The sequence below is a fragment of the Protopterus annectens genome, chromosome 2.part1 (genome assembly GCF_019279795.1).
Source record: "Protopterus annectens isolate FY-2018-M chromosome 2.part1, PAN1.0, whole genome shotgun sequence".
NCBI lineage: Eukaryota > Metazoa > Chordata > Ceratodontiformes > Protopteridae > Protopterus > Protopterus annectens.
The window spans coordinates 1487631142-1487658136 of record NC_056729.1 but is presented as its reverse complement, the minus strand read 5'-3'; the positions used below and the strand labels follow the sequence as shown (position 1 = coordinate 1487658136).

Sequence of the window (26995 nt, the reverse complement as noted above, 5' to 3'; positions counted from 1 at the left end):
CCTGGTCTGAAGCATCCAGAGCCTCCTGAAAGGAAGGTTTTAACAACCCTCTGTCCATGAGTTTCCTGCGCCTATCTGTCATGACCCTCCCACTAAAAGAGTGACAAATTGAACAGTCCTCTTGTAAGTGGAGAGGGCCAAGGCAGTAGACACAGGAACTATGGTTGTCAGTAACTGACATTTTTTGGCCACACTGACAACGCTTAAAGCCTGATTTAATTTTGTCAGACATTTTTCAGTAGAGAGAAAAGTCAAATCCAGTATAAAAGACAAATCCAATGTAAACAAGTCAAATCCGATGGGTATGTCAGTCCGGTTGTCAAATTTCGAAGGGGGTAGTAGGCCCCGAAAACTCTAACCAGATAAATTAAGTTTAACGGTACCGAGAATTCTACCTACATACACACATACACTAAGTATACCTAAAGGTACTTTCAGAACAACTTTTTCTAAAATATAACAAAAAAAATAAAGTTATATCTTATCTGAAGATGCTCGAGCTAGCTCCCAGCGATGCGAACGCAGCAGCGGCAAACTAGATCTGAGGTAAAGGCAGAGGGGGATTGTGGGTATTAGATTGTCTCGAGCTTCTTCTCGATGCAGAGCTTGCAAGCAGCCGACACGGAGCCGAGGATCGGCTCCGAACCCATGTGTAAGAACAAACGGCGAGATTGAACACTATCACATGTAGTAGTTGTCCCCGAACATGAAGAAGTTCCTGGGTAATGTTAGGTCCAAAAGTTCACATACCAATGAGATGTCATAACTACTGGCTTCCCTAGCTCTCAATCTGTCACCTACCCAATCAATTGCTGTATCCTGCGGGATGCAGGTGTATAAGTCTTTGACATCCACCGTGAGGAAGTTATAACAATCCTCATATTTGATCTCATTCATTCTGGACAAAAAAGTCCATGAATCCTTACAGATCTGTGTCTCCATAACCATGTATTTACTAAGTACATGATCCACCACTTTGGCGCATGCGTAAGATGGTGAACCCCGGCTGTCAATCAAGGGCCGCATAGGTGGATTAGTTAAGTTTTTATGGATTTTAGGTATGCCGAAAAAATAAGGAGTCCTGGGGTGGGAAGTTGTCATATAATGGTATAAATCTAAATTAATCCTTGATTCTAGAAACATTTCTTCAATCTGTTCCTTAATAATTCGGTAGGCACCATTGACTTCGTTTAAAGAACTCAATGCATATGCTGGGGTATCAAGCAATGCTGACATACGATCAAAATAGTCATTATTGTCAAAAATCACCACCCCTCCTCCTTTATCGGGTTTACAGATACGTAAATTGTTGGAACGCAGAACTTGTATGCAATCAATTTCAGAATTGTTGATAGTATACTTTCCACATGATTTGGTATAAGTACTGTGTGACTTTGCTTTTGTTTTAGTACATCTTATGTCAACCTCACAAACTTGCTCAAACATGGACAAAAGAGGGTGGAGAGGGGGATTAAACGTACTAGGTACATGCAATGGATTGGAGATATCAGTGTATGCCCCCCCACCCATCATAAGTCTGAAATTGAGCTTCCTGGTGAAGCTTTTAACATCAATTATAGCCTTCACAAAATCAAATTTGTGGTGTGGAACATACGTGTGACCCTTAGTCATAAGGTCCGCCATTTCGGGGGTGATAAGGGTGTTAGAAAAATTGTAAACCTTAAAGTCACCCAAGGTGTTCGTACTAATGACTGGACCCTGTTGCCACTGGTCCTCGTTCACACCATTAGGTAGTGAGAGAGACAAAACTGTTTCATCACTAAACTCTTCTTCTTGTGTAATGGGGGACAAGTAGTTAGGTATCAGGGCTGCTAACGGTTGGTCCTCCTCTGATTCATTTGGTTCGACCATTGACATTGTGTTTTGGGTCTCGCTCCTAAAAAATACTCCTGTGGGTTAACATTATTGTTCCAATTAATGTTATTTCTATTCTGTAACCTCTCACTCCTACGTAGCTCAACCAAGGGCATACGTTCATTAGTCAAAGTAGAATCCTCCTGAGTGGTGCTGTCAAAGTTATCGTTTACAGGAACACTTTCACCTGCATTAGGGGAAGCATTATGATTTGAACTAGTACTATAAGTTCGAGTATTAGCCCTTCGAACCTGCCCTAAAAGGGGATTAGGGTAAGCTGCCCCTTCCCTATAAGCTTTTGAATCCCTTTCCAATTTTTTAACTTTCACTGATTTTAGTTTAACTAGATAACTGTCAATACTACTAAACAATCTAGCATAGTCAAACCTGTACCGGTCGAAAGCCACATCAGCTTTTATAACATTATCCAAAGCGTTAGCTTCCATATTAAGCTCATCAACCTGTAATGTGTAGTATTTGATCATAACATTAAGTAGCTCGAAACCATGCCTATCATACATAGAAATCAATTCCTGGTGAAAAACAGAATTAGTGACCAACCCAGTCGGGTATTGGAAATGCCTTAGGCCCTTTGGCACAATTTTCCGAGCTAAACATTCATTAAAATAAGCAATTTCAAGTTGTAATTTTTTAATTTTAAGCATAATATTGTCCAAAGTTTTTAAATTACTGGAAATGTCAGGTTCAGAAACAGTACGTTGAAAGGGTGCTGTTACTGGTTCAGGCTTAAATGATGGATTAGCACAGACCCAGTTAGCTAAATCTGGGCAGTTCATAAAATTGTTACTCACCAAGGATGGAAAACTAGTGGTCCCTGCAGCTGCAAGGTTAGAACCAGGACCTTCATGCTGGCAGTTCGTATTAGAAACAGAATTAGGACTAAGGCCTTCTTGCTGGTTGTTAATAACAGGATTATCCACAAATGGTCGGCTACTGTCAATTGTTAAAGCCCTTGAAGGTTTATACAATAAGCTCTTAGTCCTGGCATCAAAAGCTTAAATTAGGTGATATATCGTTCACAAATTGAGAGGAACGCTGTCGGTTCAATGATAAATCCAAAACGTTGTTCTGCTGGTTCACATTGAAACCTAAGACCGGAGTTCTCCTCTGCCCTTCAGTATGGATGACAGCCGAACCTGCTGGTTGCAGGTTAACGTTTGACTCAGGAGCCGGAATTCTCCTCTGCCTTCCTGCGTCGTCGTCAGTCCTCCCCGCAGTTATAGAACCTATAACGGAAACACCGTTATCAGAAGTGATGTACTCCCGGTTAACCGGGTTAGATCCACCGTCCGTTTCTGATGAAGGTGTAATATTCCTCAATGGGGCATGTGTACTGACACCAACTGTAACGCCATTGTTGTTAGTTGTACTGCTGGCCGGTAACTCAAATGTTCCATGTAATGGTGTACAGTTAGTTACAGGATCAGTTCTTAAATTTAAATTTGTCTTAGCGCCTTGCGCTTTTTCCAACTGTTCAATTCTACATAAAATAGAATCGATTTTACTAAATAGCGTGTCCAAAGATTTTAAATTCAGGTTTGAAGAGTCATAAGACTTTGAAGGTTGGATATCAGATGACATAGAAGGTGGATTTTGGTTACCTGGCGAACTCGATCTGAGTAGCTCTGGTATACCGTTAGGAAACCTCACTGGCTGATTCAGTAACAGGATCAGACGACATAATAAGGAAAACGACAAATTCCACAGGATACTTTTGAAACAAAACACTGAAAAACAGCTGAGAGAATCCAAAAATTAATGTAGATGCTGTGAAACCTGGTCATTGACCACTCAAAGACCACCAGGATGTAGTTTCAACCACCAAAATTTATTGAAGCGCTTTTCGTCTGCTTCATAAGCAGACTTCTTCAGAATACATTAAAGAACAATCCAACCTACTACTTTTAAAACCCTAATTAGTCATCAATTAAATGTACTAAGTGTTAATTTTTAGATTAAATATTGTATCAATGAATTAAAATACATACTGATAAAACTAAATAAAACAGGTGGACTATGAAATAAGGAATACACCTTATAAGAATATTATAAAAGATTTGTAAAGATGCAAATGGAATTAAACAAATCCTAAATATAGTAAAATAAAATATGACATTCATTTAAATAATTAGTTAAACAAAAGTATGCACCCAGTTCGTAATTCCTTATCAGGGTGCTATATAGGAGTAAATGCATATGTCCAAATACAATGCGTTTTAGAGCAAGTGCATATACGTGAGTGTAAATAAATTATTCAATAAAATTATTATTTATGTGAATAAATAATTTTATTGAGTTTCAAGGATTGTTTTTAGAGACGATTTGTTCCTACAACATTTGTTGGATTGTTTTCTACGTTTTATTGCCATTGGGTACAACGCGTATGCAATTTGGATTTTATTATCCAATTATTCCTATGTTTAAGTTTATACTCTTTATTATATATGTTGGTATACTTAGCGTTATGCCAAAACTGTTCGGCATACTATGTGGGGAAGACTGAACGTAAGTTCAGGGAGCGTATTTATGAACATCAGTACGCTATTAAGAAACATAAATTAACTAACGCCCTTGCTAAACACGTTGTGGAATTCCCCACCCACCAGTTCAAATTCATAGCTATAGATCAGCTAGTTGTGGATAACAGAGGTGGCCCAGCGTCATTAAAGTTATTGGCACTTGAACTACATTGTCAGATAAGGATGGAGGCTTATCATTTCCCAGGTCTTAATGAAGCATGTTCCATATCTTGTTTGTTGAGTATTTTAAGTCTTAAAAGGTAGTTGTAGGTATTAGTGCTTTTACCACTATACATTTTCTAGGGGCACTTGTGGTACGGGTGGACATTTATTTACACTCACGTATATGCACTTGCTCTAAAACGCATTGTATTTGGACATATGCATTTACTCCTATATAGCACCCTGATAAGGAATTACGAACTGGGTGCATACTTTTGTTTAACTAATTATTTAAATGAATGTCATATTTTATTTTACTATATTTAGGATTTGTTTAATTCCATTTGCATCTTTACAAATCTTTTATAATATTCTTATAAGGTTTATTCCTTATTTCATAGTCCACCTGTTTTATTTAGTTTTATCAGTATATATTTTAATTCATTGATACAATATTTAATCTATTGTACATACGTAGTTTTTGTATTTAGATATTTGAAAAGTAGTATGCTAGCTCTGTGTATATTCTATGAAGTAATGTCAAATTAATTGACTGTGAGGAACTTTGTACTTAGTTTTTTTGCCTTTAAGGTTTTTAATTAACACTTAGTACATTTAATTGATGACTAATTAGGGTTTTAAATGTAGTAGGTTGGATTGTTCTTTAATGTATTCTGAAGAAGTCTGCTTATGAAGCAGACGAAAAGCGCTTCAATAAATTTTGGTGGTTGAAACTACATCCTGGTGGTCTTTGAGTGGTCAATGACCAGGTTTCACAGTATCTACATTAATTTTTTGGATTCTCTCAGCTGTTTTTCAGTGTTTTGTTTCAAAAGTATCCTGTGGAATTTGTCGTTTTCCTTAATAAGCAGAAGATGGCAGAGTAGGGAAGCTTCCCACATGTCTGGAGGTTGAAAAGATGCTGAATCAGACAGACAAAGATAAAAAAAAGACTGCAGAAGGGCAAGAGGGGAAAAACATTCCAGGAAATTGGGTAATTGGTTGGAAGAAGAAAGTAAGTCAAAAGAGAAGAAGGAAGACAAGGGGTAAAGGAGTTTAGCAGGAAAACAAAAGATAATTAGTAGATGAGAATGAAGCTGAAATTTGAGGCTGTACAAATGAGAAAGGTCATACAGGAAAACACACAATAATATTAATGATAAGGTCACTGAGAAGGTACAGCTTTAGCAGACTTCCCAATTTTTTTTCAAGTTATGTCAGACTGTCTCAGCTGGTATATATATCTGAATTAGAAAGAATATGGAAGGGTACTGTTAATATTTTTATACAGAGCTTCAATTTTAGACTGCTGCATATACTTTGTAGGGGGTTATATGTAGTTCTTGAAAAAATGTAACATGATAAAAAATAATATGAATGCATAAAAGAGTATTGTGACTTTTTCCTTTACTTTTAAATCAGAAAGATATAATTAAACATAAAGGATAGAGTGGAGGATTGTAGTTAGTACCCAAGGATATTGTGACACCAGTACTGAGCTGAGACAATATCTATTATGAAGTAATAGCATATGCAGAGAGTAGTTTCAATTAGCATAAATGCACCATGCACGTGGATTACGCTGACTTTATATTCTGTTAAAAAGTTATAATAAAGCTGTGGTGGTTTTAAAAAATCACTACTATGTCTTCCCACAAAGAAAGACTTAATGATCAAAATGTGCAACACATGTATGAAGGGAAAAACTGCTTTATCTGCCACCAAATCTGTCATCATGCCCTGAAACCTCTGGTGTTCGGGAAAGAGAAACCTATACTTAAAATGACTTCAAATACATCATTTTTAAGCAAATGAGACATCTTGAAATTCACAAACCCAGAGTCACAATAGTTAAGGGCACCATCCACAGGACCTATTATTTATTTTCCTAAATGGCAGCTTAAATATTATACAAGCATCTGATTGTAAAGTACAAATTGCTGAGCAACGTCATTACCTTTTGGAGATCAGCAATTGCCTGTTTAAGTTTCTTTGCATACTCATAATGTTCAGATCGAACTGCTTCCTGTTTCTTTTCATCTAGTTTACGAATTATCTGAGCAACTTCAGGGTCCTGATACATATCAAAGGCCAAGTCATCCAAAGGTGAGATTGCATCTGGTTTTCTAATTAAAAAAAGAAAAACAAAAGTTCATGTTTAGAGAAAATCATATATTTTATTTTGATAACAGTACACCCAAAATGATGACACACAATGGGCTGAGATAGGCTGTCTTTAAATATTCATAACTACCGGATTTCTGATGGTCAGCAGTACCTTCCAATTACGTTAATCAACATCCTTCCATTAAAAAATAACTCCATTAAAAAATAAAAAAAACTTATATCGGACCTTTTCAAATGTTAACTTCTAAACTAACAAAAATCTCTTGCAAGTTTTCATCTAATTTCAAAACTTAAGAGAGGAGGGGTGCTATAAATAAATAAACAGGTACAAAAAGAGACAACAAGTTGGAGTTGGAGTAACACAATCTACTTATGAAAAAGGGCAAAATGAAGAGGAACACCCTCTTCAGCAATATTAGATGAGACGAAAAGCTGAAGGCTTCACAGTCTAAAGTTAGACGGGTAAAATGGTATGATCTCTTCTTGGCCCATCTGTGTTCTAAAGCAGCCCTTCACACACATCTTTCTATCCCAGTGGATGTGTCGCTTTTCCATGCCATCCTTATTACAGTCATGCATTTTGTCAAATCCACTTGCTTTTCCAAAAAAATGATTGCTGCATTTCTGGCAACATAGTTATTCATGTGGAAGGAATAAGCTATTCTGTAAAACTAAAGATATCTGACTCCCATGTAGCATTTTGGTGTGCATGTTTCAGTTCCTTAACAATTTTTGTTGACTTGCCTACAGGGCTGGTTTAGAACACAGATGGGCCAAGAAGGGGTCAGACCATGTTCAACAAAAAAGACTGCCAGGACATCAGACATGTAGATGAGTACATGCAAAAAAGGGAAAGGTGTGTTCAGAGCACAAATGAGAGAGTGTGAAGATGAGGTTATGAAGATATAAAAGCAATAGGGGATACAGACACATCAGCATCTAATCAGTGTGTAAAGAAACAGGAAGCTGCTAGTTACATCTTTTAAAGGCTAGATGAAAGATGAAGGTGTCCTGGAGAGGGAGTATTAGAACTATATATGGCTAACAAAACAATGGATAGAAAGAGGAGACAGTAATAGTAACAGAAATGGGAAAATGGTTTCCCATGTGGAAAAAGTGTCAGAAAAAAAGATATTTGGATTTGCTCAAACCTAACAGAGCAGAGTTGTTTGCAATAACAATGCACAGAAGTTGGAGGAAACAAACATGGAAACCAAACAAGAAGGCTGAATGAATACATGCAACAAGTGTGCAGAATCATGACTATGCTGCACAGTACACAGGACCAGCATATGTGAATCATACACAAATACTGCCTAATTCACAGGAAGAAGGATAGAAATAATTTATTCTTGCATTTTGCTATCACACCATTAATATGTGTTTTGGGAACGCAAACAGACAAAAATTGTGTAATAAAATCTGAGAAGAAAGGCATCCAGACTTTCAGAAAACAGAACAGGAGATTTTTGGGTCTTCTGTATGTAGATAACAGAAGCTAATGATATGTTTGGTCTAAGGTAGAAATGGGGATGGCAGCAACAGTGACAGACTAGTTAAAGACAAGGTTATAAAAGGAGTGGAAAGGGGGACGAGGAGGTTAATGATATGATGTGCAGTGTGGGATGAGAAATGAAAAGCGTTATAAAGAAGATATGGGGGATATGAGTGAAAAGGACATGTGAGAGGTTTACAAAGAATAGGAAAAGATGTTATCTTCTTTATTTATAAACTAGGAACTGGGTAAGTAGCTCATGGTTCTGAAGAGCAGTTCTTGTCACCAATCTTAAAAATGAAAACACAACTGTTTAGTAGTATACTTACTATAACAGCTAATCTTTATACAGTGCAGTGGTCACAAACATTTAATCTAATCACTTGGGCTTTACCCACCATTTCAGTTTTCATTCACAGACACAAAATTCATCAGCTGTGCCGCAGTCCTTATAATGACAGATGCTGGTCTCATTCAGGCATTCCTTCAAATCTTAGTGCTAAGAGAGGGTCTCATAAAAGTCAGTGTTGCTAGCAGGTTTTTACAGTTTTTCAAGTCACATAAAACCCTCACGAGACCTTGTGAAGGTGGCATGCTATTTCTCAAAATAACTAAATGTAATTACAGCAAAAAATTTAGCAGTGTAAGATTATAAGGAAGAAAGAAAAAATATTTCCACATTTATAATTGCGATGGAAAGAAGGTATGTACACTGTTACAGTGAATACCTGTCCCACAGCTACTGCTATTATAAATATGTTTGCAAATAACTGCTCTGCCTTCATAGGGTGGGTCCTAAGCAATAGTATCATACAATACTAGGAAGTTAATGGATAGTCTGAAGAATAGTGTTGCCAAAATCTTCCTACTGCTGGACTACCAAAGGACTGCGTACAACCTACAGGGATCCTTGAAGATGTGGACCACAAACCTTGTTGCAGTTTCTAAAATATGCAGAGTGGAAAACTTCATGAAATATTCTGCTAATGTGGCTGCTGTGCCTATACAATGAGTTTGCAATGTATGCTAAAAAGTTTTACTGCATTTGTCACGGTAAAAGAGTATACAATAAGTCAACCATGTAGTATTCCCTTTTCTGAGTATAGTGAGTTGTTCATTTGTTTCTGAAATGATTAATCTTTGTTGTGAAGTATCTCAGCTGTCTGTGAACATAAAATAAGTGCACACCATGCTCTCCATCATTTGATGATTTGAAAAGAACACAGGGAAATTAATGGATTGATTAAGAGTTGCTGCAACAATCCCTCTAAGCATAAAATGTGGACTTGTGTTTCATGACAGACTTCCACTATGAAATAAGTATGGTGGTTTATACCTGAGACAGTATGATTTTAAAATCCTTCTAATACAGAAAAAGGACAACAACTAAGACTTGGCTATGCCACTAAGACAAAAGCTGCACATGTGGAAAAGTACAGTTGTATAAATTCTTATCATAACAGTAGATGTCCTTCTCTTCACTGTTGCAGTATTCATGAAATATACTGCTAATGTGGCTGCTGCACCTATTGAATAAGGCTAGCCCAAGGATAGCATAACGTCCAGCCAGTATACCAAAGCCTTTAGTACTTACAGGTGTCATAAATCACATATAGCTCCCCATACAAGGTGTAGGGCATAAAGGTGACATATGGACACACACACACACACACACACACACACACACACACACACACACACACACACACACACACACACACACAAACTGCCCCCACGGGTATGAAAAAAATGTGCATCCAGAAAGAGAAAAAAGAAGAAGAGTCCCTCAGCCAAGAGGGCAACAAAAAACAAGTTAGAGTACAGGAGGCATGGAATACTGCACCAGTGAAGAGAAGGACATCTACTGTTATAGTAAGATTTTACACAAGTATACTATGTCCTCCCTTATCACTGTTGAAGTACTCATAACCAAAGGAGCAGTATAAAAACTCAAGAGGAGGACGGCAGGGAAGAGTCCTCCAGAAACACATGCAGGATAGCCCTGGCAAAGCCAGCTCTGGCCCTGAAAATAACATCCAATTTGTAATGCTTAGTGAAAGTATGAACAGAGGACCAAGTAGCAGCCTGAAAAATGGAATTGGTATCCGGCTCCTTGAAAAAAGCACCAGAGGAGGCAACAATCCTAGTAAAATGAGCCTTCACTGATGAGGAAAGACATTTACCATTAAAAGAATAACACAAAGAAATGGCCTTAAAAATCCAGAAAGAGATGGTCTGCTTAGAAACAGCCAAATCTAAGGACCTGGGATGAAAAAAAAACAAAACGCTGCTCAGATCTGCAAATAACTTTAGTTTTATCCAAATAATATCTGATCTGTATGCAAATCAAAGGTGTGAAGAACCTTCTCATTGGCAGACTGCACAGAAGGATAAAAAGAGGGCAGCTGAACAGAATGGTTAAGGGACAACTCATTGGTGACTCTGGCCATAATAGAAGGGTTAATAAGAACAGATAGGAAAACCAAGAAAGAAGTAACAGCAATGAGAGCCTGAATTTCACACACACTCTTGGCTGAAGTGAGAGCCAAAAGAAGAACAGTTTTCCAGGTAGATTGTTATAAGGAACCTGATGAAGTAGGCTCAAAAGGAACCTGAGTTAATTTTCCAAGTATAAAAATGAGGAATGCAGAATTGGCTTCCTGGGAGGCTTGATATGAAGAACACCTTTAAGAAATTGCTTGACCTCAAGTCAAGAGGCCAGATGAGCAGAAATTGCTGAAAGGTGAGCTTTAACTGAAGAATATGCTAATCCAGCATGGAACAGATCGCACAAGTAAGAGAGAACCAGAGGAACCTCCAAAAATAGGAGATCTTGATAGTGAGAGAGGCATCAGACAGAAAATCTTTTCCATTTGGACATATATGATTTCTGGTAGTGGGTTTCCTGGCCTCCTGCATGTTCAGAAGCATGCCCTCAGAAAAGAGGTGCCTAGAAAGAATCAAAACCCTATCACCTACAGAGTCAGTCAAAGAGTGCACAAATGAAGATCGATAAGAGACCCCTTGTCATGTTTGGAAAGATCCACCTGGTGTGGTAGCTTGTGGTGATTTCCCCTAGCCAAGTGAGAAAGAATGGTGAACCAATGATGTCTGGGCCAAAAGGGAGTTGCTAGCATTTCCCCTAGCCAAGTGAGAAAGAATGGTGAACCAATGCTGTCTGGGCCAAAGAGGAGTCACTAGCAAGATTTTGGGAGAGTCCTTCCTGAACTTGTCAAGACTCATGGTAACAGGGGAAGGGCAGGGAAGATGTACAGAAACATCCCCTTCCAAGGAAAAGACAGGGAGTCCACTTTCCAAGCCGGAGGCCTTGAGACTCTGGAACAGAATAGAGGAAGTTTTTAGTTCAGAGGGAAGGCAAAAAGATCTATCTGAAGAATATCTCACCGATGGACAATGTCCAGGAACACATCTCTGTGAAGCATCCATTTATGAGTTTGTGTGATGGACCTGCTCAAAGAGTCTGCCACTAGAATGTGCTCTGAGAGAATGTAAACTGCCAAACGAGTCGCTTGATACTGGACAGCTATACCCAAAAGCTGAAGAGGTAGTATGCAAAGAAAATAGGATCTTGTACCCCCTTATTTTTTGATATATCACAAAACTGTAGTGTTGTCTATGAAAATTTTGAGGGGCCAGGAATTAAATAGAGAATGAAGCTTGGGAGGAGGCAACAGCCAACAGGAAAAGGGCAGAAGCATTCCCCCTCAGAATCAGAAAAGTCAGGAACGACTATGGAAACCTGAGAAAGAAGAACCAAAACTCACCTGGTTATCTGAGTTTGGAAGTTAATGGTCCAAAAGAATAAAGTAGGACCATCTCCTCCATAGCTGTACTATCCTTACCTGAAGGACGCAACTTGATAGAGGGCAACAGCTTGGAGTGCTTGTCAGAGGAGACAGATACTCCATAAGGGTCAGCTGAAGGGCATTTTATAAAGGAATTAACATTCAGCAGCCATCTTGTAAAATCTATCAGGTTTCCTGGGTGCAGGGGGGTTGAGATTCAAGGGCCACAGAAGCTGCTGTAAAGGTATCCGGGAGAGCAGCCAGAACAGGGGAAACAGCTGCTGGCTTAGGAGACTCCATCTGGAAAAGCTCATAATATCGTTTCTGAATGTCAGAGACTTGAGAAAGTACAGTTTTGTACCTACCATAAATGTAGATGTTCGAGGATTCCATTGCTGCAGTCCTTACTATTGGGTATAGTCCGCGTCCAGTCGGCCCGAATACCAGAGTATAAGGCTGACGTCGGTCAGGGCGCATTAGACTGACGTCAGTACGTCAGGGTACTAATGCGCATGACCGACGTCATATCCTCAGTCTTTTCTTGCCCCAGATGTCAGAAGACCCTAAAAAGACAAGTCCCAAAATACCTGCACCAAAACATGTACAATATATACAAGAATATATACAAAAATATAAACATGTAAACTCACCTACACAACCACCCCTAAACACAGAGGGGAAGGAGGGAGGGTAAATTGGACTGCAGCAATGGAATCCTCGAACATCTACATTTATGGTAGGTACAAAACTGTACTATGTTCTTCGCTTTCCATTGCTGCAGTCCTTACTATTGGGTAGAATCCCAAAGCAGAGGTAAGGGAGGCTGGCAAATCATAAAGAAGTAGGAGCTGACAACATGCCTTGCAAAACAGCTGTGGCAAAACCAGCCCTAGACTTAGAGTAGATAGGAAGGTGATAATGCTTAGAGAAAGTATGCACTGAACTCCAAGTAGCTGCTTCCAAAATATCCTTAGTTGCCACCCCTTAGAAATGCTGTTGAAGTGGCAGTAGCCCTAGTGGAATGAGGCCTAATCCCAGCTGGAATCTCCTTGCCATGATGGGAATAACAAAATGCAATGCAAAAGCCAATCCACCTAGAAATAGTTTGTTTTGACACAGGCTTGCCCTGTGAACTCAAAGCAAAAGAAACAAACAACTGCTGAGACTGCCTAAAATCCTTAGTCCTGCTTAAATAATAACGCAATTGCCTGTGTACATCTAAAGTGTGCAAAATCTTTTCCCCTTTATTTTGAGGGTCTGCATAAAACGTAGGCAAATGAATAGTTTGGTTTAAAGCCACACTAGAAACCACCTTAGGCATAAAGGAAGGATTAGTACGTAATGATACCCTATCCTTATGGAAAATCAAAAAGGGCTCTACTGCCATAAGGGCCTGCAACTCAGACACCCTTCTTGCAGAAGTAATAGCCAACAGAAAAGCAGTCTTCCATGACAAGTATTTCAATTCAGCAGTAGCTGCAGGCTCAAAAGGTTGTAGAGTAAGTTTTTCCAACACAAAATTGAGATCCCAAGCAGGAGTAGGAGCTCTACGTGGGGGTCTTATATTCTTTGCCCTCTAAGAAACTGCTTGAACAAAGGATGCGAAAACAAAGGTGGGTCACAATCATAGTGAGCTGAAATTGCTGCAGCATGAATCTTAATGGAAGAGAAGGACAAACCTTTGTCCAATAACTCAGTAAGATATTGAAGAGCCACACTCAAATTAGGCTCAGAAATCTCCAAATTCTTTGCTGTACTCCAAAATAAAAATCTCTTCCATTTTTCTGCGTACACTCTCCTTGTACTAGGTCTTCTAGCTTCCATAATCACATTTAAAACTTGTTGAGGAAGTTGAGACCTGCTGTGTTTCAACACAGAATATGCCAGGCTGTTAGATGAAGAGAGTGAAGCTTGACATTGAGCAGATGACCGTCCTTCTGAGATAACAGATGAGGAATCAGAGGTAAAGGCCATGGAGGCTTCTTTACCAGACTCCGTAGTAGTGGGTACCAGTGTTGCCGAGGCCAATCTGGAGCTATCAAAATCATCCTTGGCCTGTCTTGTCTGACCTTTAATAGTACCTTTGGAAGAAGAGGCAGAGGTGGAAAGGCATACACATGAAGGTTTTTCCAACTGAAAGACAGAGCATCCACTTTCCAAGCTGTGTGATGAAACCCCTTTGTGCAATACTTTGGCAGCTGGTGGTTTAGTGGAGAAGCGAACAGATCTATGTCTGGAGTTCCCCATGACACTGTCAATTTCTGAAATACATGAAGATCCAGTTTCCACTGTGGGGATCCATGATTTGTCTGCTTAACACATCTGCTAAGGAGTTCTGTGCTCCTGGCAGAAACCTTGCCTGAAGAGTTAGTTGCAAGCTTAGCGCAGTCTCCCATAAAATCATTGCTTGCCTGCATAGAGGATAAGAATGTGTTCCCCTTGCTTGTTGATGTACCACATGACAGTTGTGTTGTCTGTTAGAATCAACACCTGCCCTGGAAGAAGTAACTCCTTGAAAGCCATTAATGCAAACTGGACTGCTAACATCTCCTTCATGTTGATATGTAGATGCTGTAGTCTGGCAGGCCACTTGTCTTGTATCCACTTTCCATTTAGATGAGCTCCCAAGCAATGTCCGAGGCATCTGTCGTTAAAATCTGACTTGCCTCTGGCCGGGTCACAGAGAGTCTCTTGTTTAGGTGACATTCCTGAGCCCACCACAAGAATTCTTTTGAAGGCAAGGTATTATTTGAATGACAGTGTCCAAATCCTGGCAGTGCTGTGTCCATACATTTTGAGATACCATTGTAGCTTCCTCATATGCAGTTTGGCATTGGGAAGCACCAGAATACAAGATGCCATGAACCCTAATGCTTGAAGGACTGTCCTTGCAGTCAGCACGGACTGATGAGATAGTTGATGGAAGTAAAGTGACAGACTCTTTTGTTTGTCCGGGGTTAAAAGGCCATCTGGGCTGCTGTATTCAGTCTCACACCCAGAAAGCACATGTCTTGAGAGGGTACTAGACTGGACTTTATTTCGTTCACAGAATACCCTAGGCATCTTAGCACTGCTATAACATATTCCAGATGCTGTAGAAGGTCTTCCTTTTCTTGAGCCAGAATCAGGCAGTCGTCCAAGTAAGGATAGATTTGAATTCCTTGAAGCCTGAAGTAAGCTATCACTGGAGCCAGAACCTTTGTGAATACTCTGGGCAGTAGATAAGCCAAAGGGCAATGCAGAGAACTGATAATGAGAATTTCCAGCTCGAAACCGCAGATACTTCCTGCAACTTAGCCTTATAGGCACATGAAGGTAAGCTTCCTTGAGATCTAAAGTTACCATCCAGTGATCTTTGCCCAGCAGAGGTAAAAGCTGTTGTAACGTCAACATCTTGAACTTGGGAATGTCCAGAAAAGTGTTGAGGAGAGATAAATCCAAAATTGGTCTCCACGTGTTCCCCTTCTTTGGTACTAGGAACAGGCGAGAATAAAATCCTAGGCCCCTTTCTGATACAGGGACTGGCTGAATGGCCCCCATCTGGAGTAACTGAGAAACTTGCTTGTGAGCCTCCTTTCTTTGTGGAGGAGGAACGTCTGGCATGCCTTTGAAAGGGGCATTGTATGGAAATAAAATCTGTAACCGTGGTGAATGATATCCAACACCCATTTGTCTTGAGTAATTAAATCCCAATTTTCTTTGAAAAGAGACAGTCTTCCTCCCAAAGGAGCTGCCAGACGAGAATCTACTGGCAGCTGAAAAGACAGGTCATTGGGTCTGTTTACGAAAGGACTGACCCCTGCCCTCACCAGAAGTCTGAGCAGGTGAACTCCCTGTTCTAGGCCTAAAAGAACCTTGAGCCCTGCCCCTACCACGTCTAGACCTACCCCTAGACTGGGAATCATAAGCAGGATATGTCCACCCCTTAGCAGGCCAATTTCTACTAAACTTGGTGGCTGCACCTGCAAAAAATCTTTAACAGTTTGCATAGACTTAGCTTTGTCCTCCATTTTCTTTAAAACTGCTTCCACAGGCGATCCAAACAACACATCAGACTGTAAAGGAGCATCCAAAATCCTTGTCTTAACATGCTCAGCTAAATTCTGATCCTTCAACCAGGCATGCCTGCGAAGAACAGAACTAGTAGCAGCCACCCTCGAGGAGGCCTGTACAGCATCAAAACCACATTGCAAAGAATGCTTACCCACTTGCTCAGACACATGAACCAAGTCCAGCAACTCTTTACACTCAATACCTTCCGCCAAAGCATCCACCTTAGATTTTAATTGTGAAAGGAGATAATTCTGATATTTTAGCATGTGAAACTGACAATTCAACGCCTCATGGCTAGAGTGGAAGAAGTATACACTTTCTTTCCCCACCTATCCAAGGCCCTTGCCTCTTTATCAGTGGGAACAGGATTTCTAACCACAGAAGCCTTAACACCTTTAGGCCCTTGAGAAATAGTTTCTGGGTCCGCCCTAGGACTCTTAAACAAATACTTATGAGCTTCGGGCACCCTATAATACCTATCAGGCTTAACAGGAGCAGGAGGCAAAGAGTCAGGATTCAGGGAAGCCTCTGCAAAAACATCTTCCACCACATTCAACACAGGAGGAATAGCTAAGGGCCTATGCTGGGGTAACAAGAATTCCCTAAGCCTTTTCCTGGAATCAGAGTAATCCTGGCCTTCCCATTTAAAGTGCTCCCTCATGGAATGCAGAGTCTCTGAAAATGAGAAATCCTCAGGAGGAGAAGCTGTAGGAGTGGAATCATCCACATCAGAATCAGAATAAGTAGGATACTCCTGCAAGTCTTCCGCAGAAGACTCTGAAGCCTCTGAACACTGTTCAAAACTATCAAACTCCGGTTCCACCCTAGGCCTCTTATCAGGCGGTGGCATAGAACCTCTAATCATAGTAATCAAATCTTCTGCCATTTTAAGCATATGTTTCTTAGGTACAGAACCCGAAATGCTAGGAGAAGCCCCCACTGAAGCTGAACTAGGCCTACCTCTCAAAGAAGTTTTGGCAACAGAAGGAGAGGCTCTAACTACCTTGGGAAGAGAGGGAAGAACAGTTACCTGAGAAGCCGACTCAGGCTAGCCTACCTCCTGAGAAGGCACATCCTGTAACAGTAAAGTTTCTGCCTGAGACTCCATGGAAACTCCTGGCAAAACCTCTGGCTCCACTGAGCCTTCTAAAGAACCGACGTCCGGGACTGCCGGTTCATCAACCCTAGGCTTCACTGTTTTGTCCTTGCGCTTCTTGGAAGCGGGCCGGAGCATCCGACGGCATTTTATAATTGCAACGCTTCCCAAACACTAACCTGGCACAGTCTAACCTCCTCTTAATAGTGCGTTTGTTAAACCTAGCACAAGAGCGGCAACCAACAACGCCGTGCTCAGGCCCTAAACAAGGTATACACAAGGTATGGTAATTCCTATGAGGTATCTGTATCCCACAAGAAATACAGTTATTCACTTTTTCTGACATCCGTAAAATACTGAGGCAAGAAAACCAAAATGTTCTAACGGGTACTTAGCCAACTCTGTTTCGGTCTGAAACTCCGGTTTCGGAAATATTTCAGAACGCCAACCTGCACTCGCAAAACTGCTTCTGCATCGGACCATGCGGCAAAAAAGACTGAGGATATGACGTCGGTCATGCGCATTAGTACCCTGACGTACTGACGTCAGTCTAATGCGCCCTGACCGACGTCAGCCTTATACTCTGGTATTCGGGCCGACTGGACGCGGACTATACCCAATAGTAAGGACTGCAGCAATGGAAAACGAAGAACATCAAGCCCACTTAAACTCCATCATGCAGGCAACAGTATTACTTAAAGATAGTTCCTCCAAAGGGGGATCTGGACTAACAGAATCCTCTTCCTCTGAACCATAGTCCAAAGGGGGAGGAATGTGAGAAGAGTAGGCCAGGGACTGTTCCCTAGAATCCAGATCCTCATCTGAAGAATCTAGTTCCGTCAGCCTTTTAACAGGAGTGGAAGACCAGGAAGGGGCAGGCACAGACACCCCTTGAAATGGTTTTAAAGCCATTACAGCATTAAATAACCCAAGTAAAATCCTAGCATTCATGTTGGGGATCCTTAACTACAGGAGAAATATACTTGGTTTTCTGTTTCCTTTTCTGTGGACATCCGCATGAAACACCCTCAGAGGGTCAAATCCCTGGAGACTCTCAATAAGCGTAGTAGGGATCTCCTTCCTAATGAAGATCTGTAGAATCCGTCTCACTCCCTCCCCCTCAACATAAGGAGTAGACATTTGTAAAGCCTCCAAAGATGTGTGAGAAGTCAGATCCATGCCGACCTCTTATGGGGTTGCAGCAGAAGAACCTGAAGCAACCACTGGACGATCCTCTGCAAATATTGTTCAGAGCTGAACTCCAACCTTTCATGTTTTGGACATAGATGTTGAAGTGGACTCAGTTTGTGCCTCCTCCTCAATAACAGCTGATCAAATAAGCTAGGGTGGATGCCCTAGGAGCAGTATCTCCATTTCTGAGTATGCATGATCCATGACTAGATGACACGAGAGGCCACTCCTCAAAATCTGTCTGGCCAAAGGTAGAACAGAGTCAAAGATGGAAAGGCAACACAAACATCCCAGAGAGGAAGCAAGGTGTGCGCTTCTCACAGCCCTTGGGTCTTTCATAAAAAAAAAAGGAAGCCCAAGATGCCATAAGAAGCCCACTAGTTTTGGACAATCACTATTTTTTACAGACCTAGGAGGTCTTGGATAAAACAAAACAGATTTAATTCTGGGAAGCATAAGAACAGCAATTTCTCCAAGTAGAATCACAGGTACAAATCCAGCCCACCCACCCAATGCACATCTGACATTAACTGGGTCTCTTGCACCAGACCCCTTAAGAAACCTTTATCTGACATTCTCAGTTCCAGAAATACAGCCAAAGAAAACAAAGTCATGTGAACAAAGAATTTTTTTTGCTGGTGATAGCAAAGTTCAAATTACAGAAGTTGTAAAAAAACTAATTAGCATGGGGGACTGGTACAGGATTACTTGACATGTGACATCAAGGCATGGATCATTACCAGTGTGTGTCTCCTTCCTTGACTGTGGGAACCTCTGGAAAAATTATGCTGTATGTCAACTGGTGAAAAGCAGAAACCCAGGCATATGGTCCCATCAAAGATCCTAGATGGCTTATCTATTTCTGGCTGTCCTCACATTTGAGTGAGCTGGGAGAAAATATTTTACTGAGATACCATTCATGGGTTAATGAAATCTCTCTGCTGAGGGAAACTGGCAAGTTATTCATATAAGAGAGGACATGATCAGCTTGGATGGATATAAACTGAGACAAAATACTGTCCCCAAATTATCACATCTGTCCTTATTTATTTAGATGGTATGGTACACGGCAGCTTAACATATGATTTCAAAGATGGCTAAAAAGAATTGAATACTAGATGCATGTCTATCATGTCCTTTGTCAAATTATGCATTTTAAGCAGAAAAGGGATCCAGTGGCTTGGGTTTTTAGGTTAATGAAATGGGCTCCATAAGATAGGCCTGATACATCTGCGGATACAAATTGTGAATAAGTTGCTTGCTGACAGGGCTTCCATGAACTAAACTGAAAATACAGAATCCTTTTTTGATGTTTGACCAGGAGAAAAAAAAATAACAGGAGAGATGTCTCTCAGTAGACTTGACTCTGTTTTCAGTGATTGTTGAGAAACAAAACGTCTCAATCATGTGAAATTTAGGGTCTACATTAAATCACCGAACGCTTAAAAAAGCAAACTGTGTTTAATCAACCCTATGTAAGAGAAAGCTTACAATGTCGAAGTGTCAGAACAGCGATTTTTTTTTCCCAAGGGAAAAAAAATCGCTGATACAACAAAAAAAAAAATCAATTACAAACATTACATTAAGTGGGGGGCTTTGCCCCCAAAACCCCCTGATGTGGGGGGCTGCTCCCCCCACAATACCCCTACTTAAATATACCAACTGCGAAACTGCACTACAGTGCCGAAAACGGCAAAGTACCGAAGCGGCCAAGTGAATTATTTCCCAGGGAAAGAATTTGCTTAACAGCCGGTTGGATATTTTGCGTTTTCAGCCTTTTAAGTTCTACCAAGATGCAGTCGAAAGAATGCATCGTGGGTCTTCTAATATAGACCCGAAATTTAGCACTACATACAGTCACTGTGCTTGAAAAAATGAATCCCAGTGCCACATGAGACATTCCAGTTGACAAAACATAATATGCTGCCGGAAGAACTACAAAGTGTGTTTTTGTTTTTGCCTTGCAAAAGAAGCTATTTTACAAGTGTGACTTCAGAGTGACACCTAAACTCATTGTTTTTTTTTTTTTATACGAAGATTGTAAACCTGTCTTCTCTGGGGTGAATGTCGACGGTAGGCACTGGAATGAATAACAATCTCACTTATGAGTGCAAATTCAGACTGGAGTCTGTCTGTAAGGTAATCCTCTGATAACAGTGAACATACTGTTTTCTGATACAGGCAAAAATAAGGGTTATCCATTTGAGGAGCACTCTGAGTACTGACCAAAAGTCAGAAGACAGAAAGGTAAATTGACTCTGAATTTAAGAAATTCCTTTGGAGTTTACAGAAACATCCAATTAAGCATCCTCCAGATCCTGGGATATCATCTATAGTCATGTGAAGCTGTGAAAGCAAATCTATGACCCTTGGTTCCCCATGTGCCAGACAATAAGAGAGAATAACTAAGTTTGGTCTGGCCAGTGAGGGAGAATCCTCCAAAACGGGGGTGATGTTCCTTCCACTGCCACCTGTAACTTCTGGCAACAATGTTGACAAACTAGGCTGCCTTGCTGACAGCTGACTTTCGTGATGGGTAACCCGGACAGGAACTTAGGAAATGCAGTTGCCAGGCCTTGGCATACTCAAAGGTTGGAAAGGGGGGTTTATCCTTCTTGGAAAGGGAACCCCACTTGTTAGGTTTAGTGGAGTTCTCATCGTGCCATTTCCTTTTGGTGATTTGTTTTTTGTTTGGCTGGGACTTTTGTTTGTTTGGCAGCCAAAGAATATCCTGTTTATTGGGGAGAAACTTGGAAATATGAAACATTTTAGACACCCCTTGTATCAGTCAACCTAGTGTTTAAGGATCTGTATAGCTGCTGTACCAAACACACAATCAGAATCAAGTGGAACATTCATAATCTTCATTTTTTAACTTATTAGAAAAGTTTTGGCTATGCAGCCAAGTATACTTCTTTACCACAATCAACATTGCTAGAAACAGTATTGTCTCACTCCAAGGCACTCTTTAAAGCATGTTTAGACACCTGAGAAACACTGGAAACAATCTCTTTCACAGAGTCTTTCTGATCAGCAGGTAATGATGCAGAGAACTTGTCTACACTATACATACAGTTCAAAAGAAACTTCCACATAAAACACTAGTAAACACTTTAATGCTGCCATGCTGAACTGTGCCATCTTCTTTCCCTGAAATTCTATCCACTTGCCCAGTTTATCTTGATGGACTAGATTTGAAGAAGACATGGTCTTTTTATTGGAAAAGGACTCAGGGACCACCAACAAGGGTGCTTGAAGTAGTATTTAGCAAAGGATTCCTTTAAATTTGAACTTGATGTCAGTGAACAGAGAAGAAAACCCAGTTTGACCTGTACAAGTTCTGGTGGAGGCATGAGAAATGACATTTAAAATGTAATGGTAACAACTGCAAACTATAGCACTCTGAGGGGAAAAAAATCAAGCAAAGTATCAGAGGGAGCTCCTCATTAGATCGTTGCAGTAGCCTAAGCTATATATGCTACATCCTGCCAAGGATACGACAACCTGTCAGCTTCCAGAGCTATAGGACATCTTACTATAGGACATAGGTTCATAGGTTCATACTAGGCTATCTGTCCTAGGGCATTTATAAGCCTAGCCAAAATTTGTTTGGCTTTCGCCACGCATTTTAAATTTATTTTGCTATGCCCTTTTTCGAGGTTAGTATACTGTGCCTCTGTCTAACAGTGACACAGAAGTGATACCCGGGGTAAACCTACGATCTCCCATCCACTCATCAAGATTCCTCTTGAAGAGAGTCAATGAGGGACTCTGCCTAACCTGGACTGGGATTTTATTCCAGAGTGAAGGGAGCCTCTGGGTTATGAATCTGTCCCTCCAGCATGTCCTATTTATTTCAGTGCTGAGGTTCAAGTCTCGAGCGTAGCTCGATGGGATTTGGATGTGCTGAGGTGCAGCGTGTCCATTAGTTCCGGTTGGACATGGCTTTATACGTCAGGCACAGATCGCCTCTGAACAGGCGATATGCCACTGAGTAGAGCTGGAGTTTCTTTAACTGGCAGCATATGGCATCTGTTTGAACCCTTTGATCCTCTTGGTGAGGTACTTTTGGGGTCTTTCCAGTTGCTGCAGGTGTCTGGTAAGGTACATCCCAAAAGGGGCATTGTACTCAATTATGGGCCTGATGAGGGATGAGTAAAGAGGCACAATGACCTCCCCTGATCTAGATGTGAATCCCTTCATGATTAGGTGGGCTATATAAAATGTTTTTCTAACCACTTTGGCCACGTGGTTGTCAAATGAGAGATTGCTATCAACTTGAGTCCCCAGGTCCCTAATTACTTCTTGTGTACTTAATGGATTACCACCTATGTGGTAATTTGTGGGAACTTTGTTTTTGCCAAAGGGGATGACTATACACTTTTTGGCATTTAGCTTGAGGCCATGGCTCTGGCACCAGTTGTCTGTTTCTATGAGGCCCTTTTGGAGGATGCTTGTGTTGGCTGGAGAGTCGATTATGGCGCCCAGTTTGCAGTCATCTGCGAACTTGGTCAGCCACAGTCCTTCCGTGTTGGCCTGTACCTCTGAGAAATATATACCGAACAAGAGAGGTCCCAGGACTGAGCCTTGTGGGACACCACTTGTAACTGGTTTGGAGTCTGACATGGCTCCAGCAATTCTAACCATGTGGGTTCTGTCCTTGAGCCAGTTTGCAACCCATCTAGTGACATAGGGGTTTATATTTAAGCTGGTGAGCTTATCTATAATGCCCGAGTGGGGTATTGTATCGAAGGCTGTTGAGGTCCAGGTAGGCTGTGTGGACCACCTTCCCTCACAATGGCCTTAGTGACTGTTTCAAAGAAATCAACCAGGTTTAAGAGGCAGGATCTGCCCTTAACAAAGCCAAACTGGGTAGGATCCAATGTCTGTAGGTCCCCAATATTTTTATTTATGAGGTCCATGATGATCCTTTCCATAGCTTTGCAGACCAAGCTAGTCAGGCTTATGGGGCGATAGTTTCCAGGATCCGTTGAGGCACCACCTTTATGGAGAGGGACCACTGTTGCTGTACGCCACTCTTTGGGCACATATCCTGTAGTAAGGCTGAGATTAAACAGTAGTTTTATGTTTGGGTTTAGCTCTTCTTGGAGTTCATGTAGGACGCAGCCCAGGACACTGTCTGGTCCCATTGATGCTGTGTTTTTTGCTTTGGAGAGGGCGGCTCTGACCTGAGCATCTGAGATGTCATGGGGGCAGCACTCTGCTGGAATAGATATTTGCCCTTTTGGTGGGGAGTGGGGGGAAAAGTTTGCGCTGAACCTGTCAGCTAGGATGTTGGCAATGTCTGTGGGTTCAGTGTATTTTTTGTCATTTTGGACTAATTCTGAGCATATCTGGGAATTACCACCCAGGTTCCTAACATAACTAAAGAAAGCCTTGTGATTAATCTTATTGTCCTGTGCAATTTTTCTCTCAAAGCTGGCCTTAGACAATTTTATGAGTGCCCATAGTTTTTTGCTAATACTGATCAGTGATGCCTTCCCTTTTTGGGATTTTGCTCTATCATTTAGTAGCTTCCTCCTTCTACAGTATAGTTTGTTTATGGCTGGGGTCCACCAGACAGGACGTCTGCCTTTGGAGGATTGGGTCTTGGTTTTATTTGGGATCGCATGATCCATGCATTCCTGAAGGTGTTCATAGAATGCGTTTATAAAGGATTCTGCGGTCTGGGCTGTATTTTCCATAGGCCCGGGGGCTTTGAAGGATTCCACCTCGGTTTTGAGGAGTGTGAAATTTGCTTTAGAGAAGTTTTTCACTGTGGTTTTCTGGGCAGGGGTGGGGTCGGGATGTGAATATCCAGTGAGATTAGTTTATGGTCTGATCTTACCAGTGAGGGATACACTTCTGGTCTGGAGCATAGAGTCCCCATGTTGGTGGTGATCAGGTCCAGTATGTTTTCCCCTCTTGTGGGAGTGGTAACAAGTTGTTCCATAGCATTTGAGTTTATAAATTCTAGGAACCTTTGGGCTAGGGTGTTGGAGCTAGAGTAATGCTCCCAGTCTATGTTGGGGTAGTTGAAGTCGCCCAATATAATGGTGTTCGGAGAGACCTTCATATTTTCCAGTGTTCTCAGGAAGGCCGAGTGGGGTTCCTGGGTTTGGGAGGGTGGTCTGTTGCAAGTTATAAACTGGAAGGCAGTTTTACCCACTGTTAGTTGCACATGGATAGTCTCTGATGCTTCGTGCTTTGCCACCAACCTGGAGGTGTGGGTATCTTTGATGAATATCGATACTCCCCCTCCTTTTGTGGTTCGGTCCAAGTTTTGGGGCCGAAAAGCATGGTATGAGGTATAACCTGGTAGTGCTGGGGTGCTCTCGGGGGCCCTGAACAAGGTTTCTGTTACTGCACAGATATCGATGTTCTCCATGCTAAGGAGAGTTTCGAGTGCATGCATCTTGAGGTTTAGACTTCTGGCGTTGAGTAGCATTACTCTTAGTTTCTTATCCCTTGTGATACCTATGGAGGTGGGTTTGTCTTTTGAGCCTTGCCTAAAAAAGGCACTATGAGGGTAGCAAGAGCCTTTGCCAATATCCGAAAGCCCAGGGGTGACAGGTGCAAGCCGTCCCTAGCGAAGCATCGTGGCTTGTCGAGCATATCATCCCAAGCTGACAGGCATTGGATCCCCTTGAATGACACCAGTACTTAAGCCAATTGTTGAAATTGATCATCTTGTCTTCATATTGTGGCATCATTCTTGGTGAGGGTAAGATGCTACTCAAGGTCAGGGTCATACCGGCCTGGGCTACATGCTCAGAGAGCTCCTTTATGTATCTTTTCATGTAGTCCAGGGAGGTACGTCTCAGGTCATTCACACCAGCATGGACAATGACTGAGTCATATTTGTACTTGCCTTGGAGTGACCTGAGTGCTTGTGTTATGTGGCGGATCCTAGCGCCCGACAGGCTGCTCACCATGACCCTCTCCTTGTTCAGCCTGGTGAGCGGGACGTCAGTGTGCCTGACGATAGAGTCACCTATTACAAGTGTATCAGGTGTGTTGTTTAGTCTTAAGGGCTGTGACTGTTCGGCACACTGGCTTTGTGAGATATGTGTTGCACGTGTTTTGTTTTGGGATAGCGGTTGCTTGGGTGTCTGCTTTGGAGGTCTCTGCTGCTTAGGCAGATCTTTATTTAGAGCCTCCGAGTATGTTTTTGTGTGATTATGTGTTTGGTTTGCTGTCGTGGTAGGTCTATGTGAGACTGGAATTGTAGTGAGTGTGGTTTTCTTCTCCTCCTGACTGGTTATGCCAGTACTGAGTTGAGAGAGCTTCTATATGGTTGCATCTCTCACATGTGTTGGAATTTGTTGGGAGGAGGAGAGGGTTGTCTGTATACATGAGGCAGTTGTAACATTGCCTCAAGATTCCCAGATTCACCAGCTGGACCGGAGAGGAGATTGACAACTGACCTTTGGACATGCTAGAATAATATTGGGAATTCCTTAATAATTGCAAACAAGGGCCAGTGGGGAGTGAGGGTGTAGTGCTTTTAATTTTTAGTGCTGACTTATATAATTGCTTTAGTGAGCAAGTGCCAGGTAACAAGTGCAATGTGTTACAGGTAACTTACATCTTACATATGTTCTAACTGCTACACATCTCAAGGAGAGAGGTATAATGTCAATGGTTAGGTTGCCATAAAATGCACTCTTCCCTGCGGGCTTTGAATGTTTGACAGTCAGCTTAACACCTCACCAAGGCTGAGCAGATAAGTACTCCGTTGGGGAAAACCTTCCACTGCATTTATGGCCAGGGCTGATGTTTTCAGTTGTTGCAACTACAAATTTACCTAAAAACTAAATTTTAGTCAAGAGTTCCTTCTTGCAAAAACCCTTTCAAAATATAATTTTTTGTGAGAAAAAGTTTTACTTTTTTGTCAGAAACTATAGCCAGGGTCAAGAACTTGGGGTTTTGGCAGTTGTCATTATACATTGTACCTCAAAACTTTAACATTTCCGCTCAGGTGGTTCACCAACTCTTCAAAGATCCACTACTTGTTTGCCAAGCAGAACATGGATCAGGCTTTAGAGTCTTTGTTTCATTCCTTGTCCAGTTTGCAAGAACAATAAATTTGTACACGAGTCTTCAGTCTTCAAGCCAGCTTCCTCAGAACTGCAGCCATCAGGGAGTGACTCTTTTGGCTATTTCAGGTATCTCTGACTGTTCACTGATTTCTCTCAACCCGTCTGATGTGACTCTTCGAGATGCCATTAAGGACTGCGAGACAGGCACTCCCTGTGCATCAGTTTTGCTGCTCCCTTTGAACAAAGGAGAACCACACATGTCGGTGTCAGAGGAGGGAGCAGATGATGCTCTACCATAAACTTGCCATAAGCAGTATGATTCTCGGGAAAGGATCCATCTTCCTGTGGGCCTTTTTTAGGAGGGAGGAGGCTCCCTGGAAAAGAAAAAGTTGTGCGTTTTTCTTCTCCGTTTCATATAAGATGGAGAAGGAAGATTGACCGGGTTTTACTAAGGGCTTATTTCAAGCCATTTAGTCTTTAAATTATGACTCTTATCAGACTTTTAAAAGCAATAGTTTTTCCTTTTTCTGTCTCAGTTTATGATTCTCAGTCTGAATGACAAGAATTAGAATTAGATGTCTTTTGTCACATGACTATGCGATAGGAGG

At 41.3% G+C, this 26995-nt stretch overlaps 1 protein-coding gene across 1 annotated transcript in view; it reads right to left on the bottom strand.

Annotated features, from left to right (window-relative positions):
• Positions 1-26995, bottom strand: part of CEP104 (centrosomal protein 104) — a 2320447-nt gene that overhangs the window by 1864612 nt on the left and 428840 nt on the right. The window contains 1 exon segment of the mRNA XM_044062948.1: positions 6535-6703. Coding sequence (XP_043918883.1) covers positions 6535-6703 — 169 coding nt within the window.